General features: G+C 48.4%; 2 protein-coding genes across 2 annotated transcripts in view; both read right to left on the bottom strand.

The window, feature by feature from the left end:
• Nucleotides 1–695, bottom strand: LOC119425228 (fatty acid-binding protein, liver). The gene is made up of 4 exons (XM_037692751.1): nucleotides 629–695; nucleotides 380–552; nucleotides 190–279; nucleotides 1–123 (listed from the first exon to the last, which is right to left on the bottom strand). The coding sequence occupies exons 1-4, from the start codon at nucleotides 693–695 to the stop codon at nucleotides 73–75; spliced, it is 381 nt and encodes a 126-aa protein (XP_037548679.1). The 3' UTR covers nucleotides 1–72.
• Nucleotides 696–3,523: 2,828 nt separating this feature from the next.
• LOC119425950 (Na(+)/H(+) exchanger beta) overlaps nucleotides 3,524–8,143 on the bottom strand; it is a 10,798-nt gene continuing 6,178 nt past the window's right edge. Inside the window, exons 9-12 of the mRNA XM_037693507.1 lie at nucleotides 7,869–7,983; nucleotides 7,698–7,793; nucleotides 5,571–5,643; nucleotides 3,524–4,162 (exon numbers count right to left, since the gene is read on the bottom strand). Coding sequence (XP_037549435.1) covers nucleotides 3,921–4,162; nucleotides 5,571–5,643; nucleotides 7,698–7,793; nucleotides 7,869–7,983 — 526 coding nt within the window. The 3' untranslated portion in view covers nucleotides 3,524–3,920. The remainder of the gene's footprint in view (nucleotides 4,163–5,570; nucleotides 5,644–7,697; nucleotides 7,794–7,868; nucleotides 7,984–8,143) is intronic.

The raw sequence follows: 8,143 nt of genomic DNA on the forward strand, positions 1-8,143 counted from the left end.
ATTAAGTCGCTTCATTAAACAGCGTTAAATCATTTCCACGTGGGCTCTTCCTCACCAACCTCTCGGTTCTGGTCAGACCCGTTTGCTTCTGCTGATGAAGGTCACAGAACCAGCGGTGGTCGTCTGAGGGCACAGAGCAGAGATGATTTACAGAGAAACAATCAAATCCTCCTGATGAATGTGGCTCACCTCGATCATCTCGTCCCCCTGGATCTCCCGGACAGACGTGAACCTGTCGGTCTCAGAAACCAGCTTCCCGTCCTCCTCCCTGACCGTGCACTGACCCAAAACATCACCTCGTTTATTCTGCCCGGCCTGCTGCTCCTTCTAATCAACATTTACATCTGGTCTTCAGAAATGTTTCAGTGTGAAGAGTCACCTTCAGCTTCCTGCCGTCCAGGCAGGAGATTTCCGCCTCCTTGCCGAGGGTGAAGGAGTTGACTCGGCTGAAGAACGGAGTCTTCATCGTGAACCTGAAGTCTTTCCCGTTCTGCTCGATCACCATCACCGGCTTCACGTCTTTACGCATCTTCACAACCATCTCTGGAGCTCCTGCCAGCACATTTCACTTCAGACACCTTTGCACACACAGACTTCACTGCTGGACAAACTTTTATTATTTTCTCACCGACGACTTTGAGAAACTCGTCCAGGTTCTCCTCAGAATAAACCTTCCAGGTGCCGGTGAAGTCCATGTCTGCAGGTCGGGTTTGTTGCTCTGAACGCTGCAGGTTGGCATGTTGGGGACTTCAAACTCCCTGTTATGTGTTGGAGGGATCTCCATTGAGGACCGAGCACGTCGAGAGCTTTCCATTAATCTCCAGTGCGCGTCATCACCGCGCCTGAAGTTTTCTTTTCCTCACGATGAGGCCCGAGCTGGAAAACACCAAAACATCTGACAGAATTCAAGAAAAACACAAAGGAACACAAGTTCAAACCACTCTTCACTTCCAGTTCTACAAAGAAAACCTGAGCTGGATCAGTAGAAGTCAGTGAGAGTTCTGACCTCTGGAGGACTAGAGAAATCCATGAGTCCTTCAGCAGAGAGACAAACGGGTCCAAGAGGACAAAAACTCGAGTCTGGATGTTTGAACTGCACAGCAAACAGTTCATGGCACCATCTGAACGCCTCTCCATCTTCTACCGCTCATCTGTGGTCAAATCACGGAGGTCCAGGAGACGAACCCAGACCTCCCTCTCCTCAGAGACCCATTACAGCTTCTCCTGGGGGACCCGGGAGGTTCCCAGACCACAGAGGATCTATAATCGTCCTGTGGTGAAGAACGAAGGCATCTAAGACTACATGTGACTGTCACTCATACAAGGCAGCTGGAAACAAACGCACCCAGTCCACAAGACGAGCAACAATTAACCCCTTGGAGAGAAAATCCTTACAAACAGCAGCGCACCCTGCAAACATCTGGAAAACCATGAAAACAAAAACATTCAGCATCGGGAATCAAAACCGATGACATCGCTGTCACAAAGCCAGAATGGTGCATTGCTTCAACAAGTACTTCACTAAAACTGGTTGAGTCATGATCCACCCACCCACCCACCCACCCATCCATCCATCCATCCACCCACCATCCATCCATCCATCCACCCATCCATCCATCCATCCATCCATCCATCCATCCATCCATCCATCCATCCATCCATCCATCCATCCATCCATCCATCCATCCTCTTTACCTGCTTCTTCCTTTTCACGATACTCAACATTCTTGAACAAATCCTCCCATCAGCACAAACTGGATCAAGCCCACCTGCCTGGAGACGCTCCCTTCACCTTTCAGCTTGAGCCAGTTTGAGGTCCTGACTGAGCCGCTCAGTCTGGGCACCAACAAACCGTCGACACTTTCTTTATGAAAACGGTGCTTGCGTCGTCGCGCCCCCATCAGTGACGTGTTCGATCTAAAACGAACAGGAGAGTTCCCCAGTGAGTGGAAATCAGGTGCAATGTTCAAAGGAGGTGACAGACCCATCTCCATCCTGCCATGTCTTCAGGAATACCAGTTTATTGACCATCTGGAAACAACGTTCTCAGGGCACAGTTCCTGCTGCACTTAAGACTGAGAGTGACATTATCGGTGCGATTGATCGATTAGAGTCCTGTGCTGCCGTCTGTCGGCCTTCGACTCTGCAGACCACTCCATTGTAGCATAGCTTGGTTCAAACGCTTCTGTTCTGGGCAAACACAATCACTGAGGGTGGAGGGTCACCTGTCAGACCTGCTGCCCATTAGCAAAGGCGTTCCCCAAGGCTCCATACTTGGTTCAACCCTTTTCAGCAACAAATTGTGTGAACTGTCTTGTTTGCACACATCTATATTGTGTCATGGATGAAATGACACTCCAGCAGTACCTCACTTAACTCTGCCCTCTCCACACCACAAATTAATCTCAAGAACGTCAAACGCACTTTTTCTAATCTTCATTAAACCTGAACGCTCTGAAAACAAAATGCATGATCTTTAACAGGAACCACAGTCAAACTGTCTGCCCTCAGAAAATCCTCGATGTCTCTGATCCAGTCAGGGGTTTGACCCGATCCTTCGCGCTCATGAAACTCACAACACTCTGCTCTCCAAAGTCAAATCTAGAACAGAGTTCCTCTTCTGAAACAAAACCTGATGAACATCTTCTGACAAACACAACAATCCATCCAATGTCCATCTATGGTGACATCATCTACAGAAGTCTCCTCCACAAACTGGACACCCTTTACGGTGCAGCCATTAGATTGGTCTCCAGAGCTCCTTCAGCCCTGATCACTGCACTGTTCTCTGGTGAACTGGACCTCTATTCACTCCCACAAACTGGTTTCTGCTGAACCAGAAAACCCTGACTGGTGAAACTCCATCCTTCCTCCGTTCATTACTCAACCTCTGCAGCAACAGTCGTACCCTCTGATCCAGCAGCTACACCGTGTGTACTTAAAGCTCACAGCTCGTTTGATCGTTCAGCTTTCTGCTACGAACGATCAGAACCATCTACAGCAAACTCTTTAAAACCTCAGTGAAAGCATCACTTGATGATCCCAGCTCTTTATCAAACAAATAAACCCTCCAGAGTCCTGGGCCTCCTACCTTCAACCAGTTCATGGATTAAACCAGAACGTGATGACGCTTCAACCAGTTCATGGATTAAACCAGAACGTGATGAAGACGCTTCAACCAGTTCATGGATTAAACCAGAACGTGAAGACGCTTCAACCAGTTCATGGATTAAACCAGAACGTGATGACGCTTCAACCAGTTCATGGATTAAACCAGAACGTGAAGACAACGCTTCAACCAGTTCATGGATTAAACCAGAACGTGAAGACAACGCTTGAACCAGTTTGGATTAGAGCTCCTGAAGAAACGGAGCCTGAAGGCCTCCGTCCAGAACCGACTTAGCTATTTGTCTAAAAAAAGCCACAAATAAAACTTTAAAACGTCTTCAGAAATTTCAGGACCCAAACTTTGGATTTTTAAAGTTCTGAAGCTCAGAGTCACAAACAACAAATTCACGGCGCGTGGCGTTCACAGAACTTTATTTCACGTATTAAAGCGTTCCTTCAGCTCCGCCTGCAGACGGACGCTCGCAGTCGAGTCACGGCCGCTGAAGCTCGTGGCCGACAGGAAGCAGCGGCGTTGGATGAGCTTCGTTCAGTCCCTGAGGAAACGCTGAGGAGCAGCGGGCGTGGAGCTGTGACTCGTTTGTCTGTCGAGTCTTTCTGCTCTTCGAGGGAAAACCAGCTCCACGTCAGCTCCTCACGGAGAAATGAACGACCTTCAGTCCGTGACAATAAATAAACAAGTTCATGTTTGTAACAGCCGACTCAGCAGCTGGAAGACAGATGTGCCCTGAACCCCTGACAGACGGGACACGACGGGAACGAGTCGCGTCACGACAGGAAACTGTTGTGCTTCATCACGACAGGAACGAGTCGCCCCCCTTCTCCTCTTCCTCCTCCACGTTGGGCCCGGGGTCGCTGAGGCAGCGCGACGGCTTCAGCTTCTCTGGCTCCTCCCCTTTGCCTCGCGGCGCCGCGCTCTGATTCGTCCCCTGAGGGACCTCGTCCAGCAGGCCGACTGTGTCGGGAGGGCGGGGCTTCTGCCGTGCAGCTCCGCCCCCGGGGCTCTCGCCATCGTCATACGTGAAGACTTTGTGCTCTGCAGGAAACGAGACGGAGACGAGTCGTCAGCCAATCAGAAGCCGTTATTACTAATCAGCACACCTGAGAGAAACTTCAAGGTGAAGTAATGCAAAAGTAACTTTAAACTTAAAGGTGAAATGTGTTAACTGTAAAATAATAAATATTTAGAAGACAAAAAGTACAAAAGGATAAACTGACCCAAAAAACCCTGAAACAAATCTCACGTGACAATAAAACATCCATTTTTTTTTCTTTTTATTAATTTGTTAAGATTCATAAAACCTGTCGAAAGACAAAGTTTGGCAAATAATTTCAGTTTATTACAGAATTATTAATTAATGCGCTCTGTCCTCTTAAATAAATAAAATAATAAAAACATAAATTATATATTTAGTTTGTTTTTGTTGCTTCGGGTCGAACGTTCTGATGTTTTTATTCTCACTAAACTTGATTAAAAACGTTAAATCTGAATCAACTCAAAGACCGCCCTCTGGTGGACATTTTGTTTTTATTACTCATCAGTCTTCATTTACTGGACTCTCACCGACAGTTTGGACCAGAACCAGGACCAGAACCAGGATCCAAGCAGCTGAAACGAGCTTGGACTTGTTGCTCAGCCTCGACGGCGAGGAGCGCCAACGCAAACGAGAAAACGTCGACGAGGGAAGAACCAGTTCGAGACCGGACGTGTAAAAATGATTAAAATGAAGTTCCTGAGAACTTCGAGAAGATCAAAAGGAACCTGAAGGAACTTCAGGCCTAAAACCTGAAAAATGTATCTTTTCTGTAACTTTCCTAAAATTTCTCTCAAAGTAACAAACGTTCTGTTTTTCACTCAAATTAAATCCAAATTGTTAAAATCAAATCAAACGATTTAGGAGCAGAGAAGTCGTTTTGTTTGAGAGGAGGGCTGGATGTCCGTCACGTCCTGACTGATGCATGATGGGAGACAGAACCAACGAGCGGCACAGGAGTGAAAGGCCCAGCACAAACTAAAGATGGACCGCCGTGGTCCATCTTCACAGAAAAGTTCTGACCCGGTCCAAACCCAGACTGCTGAGACGTGACGAAGATGACGCGGAGGCCTGGAAGTCTTCATCATCGTCATCAGGACGTCTTGAAGCGCCCGGAGGAACAGAAAGTTTAAAAAGTGTAAACGGGTTCTGGACCGGGTCGGACTTGGAGATGAACCTTTTCTGATTCAGATCGTGAAAGTTTTAAAGGACAGAAAATAAATCGGGTCCACTTCCTGTTCGGCTCCATCAGAAACGCCTTCGTGAAGACGAGAGCGGGACCGAGGTGATTTTCTGTCCTTGTGGCTCGATCATCCAGGAAGATGACGACAGAAACTGGTCCAGGCGACACCATGTTGGATTAAAGTTTTATAAAACCCGTTCGGACCCAGAAGGTTCTGCAGAACTGACCTGGTTCGAACCAGACTTTCCTCACAGATGTCGTCTCCTGCCGCTTCGCCGGAACCGTCAGGTAGTGACTCATCTGTGAGGGGAACAAAACAGTTTAGAGAAAACGGCACAGAAATCCTAATCCTAATCCTAATCCTAATCCTCATCCTCAGGTTCAGACCCAGACCGAGGGACTCGTGGAGACGGACGAGCTCAGATTAAAAGTTCAGAGTTTCTCCTGCTCGGCCATCAAATAAAAAATTAAACCCAAACTTTGAGTTGAAATTAAAATAATCCCAACGTTCCCTGGTTTGACCTGGATTAAATTACTGTGGATGTTTTTATAATGATAATCTACAGAATAAACACTTATGCAGTTAAATCTGAGTTCAAACACAACAAGGTTAAAAACCAAAACAATAAAATAAACAGGAAGTTTAATCTTCCACGGCGGCAGATCTCCGGGGGTGGACGAGATCATCCCTGATCTCCTTAAATCTCTGGATGTTGTGGGGCGTCTTGACTGACACGCCTTCGCAGCATCACGTGGACGCTGGAGACAGTGCCACTGGAGTGGAGACTGGTGGTGGTGGTTCCAGTCTTCAAAAAGGGGACCAGAGGGTGTTCTCCAGTTACAGGGCATCACTCTCCTGAAGGTCTGTTCAGGGGTTCTGGAGAATCGAGTCCCATCGTTGGTCGATCCTCAGATCCAGGAGGAACAATGTGGGTTCTGTCCAGGCTGTGAACACTGGACCAGCTCTTTACCCTCACTAGGGTCCTCGAGGGGTCATGGGAGTTTGCCCATCCAGTCTGCACGTGTTTTGTGGACTTGGAGAAGGTTTTTAACAGTGTTCCTCGAGGTGCACGGTGGGGGTGCTCCACGAGTATGGGACTGGGGGCCCGTTGTTACAGACTGCTCAGTCCCTGTACAGTCGGTGCGAGAGTTTGGTTCCCATTGCCGGCAGTAAGTCGGACCCTCCAGGGTGGGAGTTGGACCTCCAGAGCTGCTCGTTGTCACAGATTCTGTTCAGAACTTCATGGACAGAACTTCTCGGTGCAGCCGGGGGGTGCAGGGAGTCCGGTCCTGTGGTCTCAGGATCCATCTCTGCTCTTTGCAGATGATGTGGTCCTGTTGGCGACATCGTGCCGTGACCTCCAGCTCTCACTGGAGCGGTTCACAGCCGAGTGTGAAGCACTGGGATGAGAACCAGCACCTCCAGATCTGAGGTGAGGATCTGCTCCCTGGGCACCTCCCTGACTGGGAGGAGACCCAGGACACGCTGGAGAGAATACGTCTCTCTGCTGTCCTGGGAACACCTTGGAGTCCTCCCAGAACTGGAAGAGGCTGTGGGGAGAGATGTGTGGGGGCGACTGTGGCTCAGTGGTTAGAGCAGTCGTGAGTGAATGAGAGAGTTGGGGGTTTGAATCCACCAGCAGTCACATGCTGAAGTGTCCCTGAGCAAGACACTGAACCCCTCATAGCCTCTGATGTGTGTCCATCAGTGCATGAATGTGATAAAGCTCTGATTAGTCTCTTTAGAATGATTTGTTCAACTATCTTTGTACAGATCTAGTATAGAGCTGTATGAATGGGTAAATGAGGCACAGATTGTTGTAAAGAGCGTCGTTATATTTATTATAACCGTCGTTATTTTTATTATAACAGTCGTTATTTTTATTATAACCGTCGTTATTTTTATTATAACCATCGTTATTTTTATTATAACAGTCGTTATTTTTATTATAAAACTGTTGTTCGAGCAGAAAAACTTTGGACTGCAGCCGCCTGGAGTGTGCATGTGCAACTTGGAGCATCTCACTCCTCCGTGGGGGTTCCTCTGAAAACCTCCGCTCTGGGACCTGGACTCAGAACCTTCAGTCTCAGAGAGGATGAGGATGTCGTCTGTAAATGAACGTTTCACGTCGTGTAAACGAGGCTCAGACCGGCTGCAGGTCTGTCAGTCGAGACACATTTCATGGATGATGATCGGCTCACGTCTGGTTTTAACACCACGACTTCTACCCAGAATGCCTTTGGATCAGAGTAGCTCGTCATCGATGTAAAGGGCACCCCATAGACTTTTCTAAACTTGTAGTTTAATGTGTCAGGAATAACAAACATCTGTTAGTCTTCTGTTAGAAGCTCACCCTCCTCTCCATCTCCACCCGCTGCCTCCTGAACCGGACCTCGCTCATGTCGTCCTCAAACGGGTCGAACAGGTCGTGCCGGCTGTACGAGCGCAGCTGAGGACGAGAGAAGCAGCGTAAATAAAAACGAGCGCCACAAACTGCTGAATCGGGAGCGCGGCTCCTCCTCACCCTCTGCCGGGTCTTCTGCAGGTTGGCCCGCAGGATCTTTCGAATCTCCTCCTCGCGGGTCTTTGAGATGCTCGGGATCGCTCGCCGCTGGGCCGGTTCCGTCTGCTGAACGTTTCTGACCATGAAGACAAAGAAAGACGTGTCGATGAATCAACAGTTCTCTGCAGGTGAAGGAGTGATGAAAGAGTGCAGAGTGATGAAGGAGTGATGGAGGAGTGAAGAGTGATGGAGTGATGAAGGAGTGCAGAGTGATGAAGGAGTGCAGAGTGATGAAG

This window comes from Nematolebias whitei, chromosome 19 (genome assembly GCF_014905685.2).
Source record: "Nematolebias whitei isolate Nwh7 chromosome 19, NemWhi1, whole genome shotgun sequence".
NCBI classification, from domain to species: Eukaryota; Metazoa; Chordata; class Actinopteri; order Cyprinodontiformes; family Rivulidae; genus Nematolebias; species Nematolebias whitei.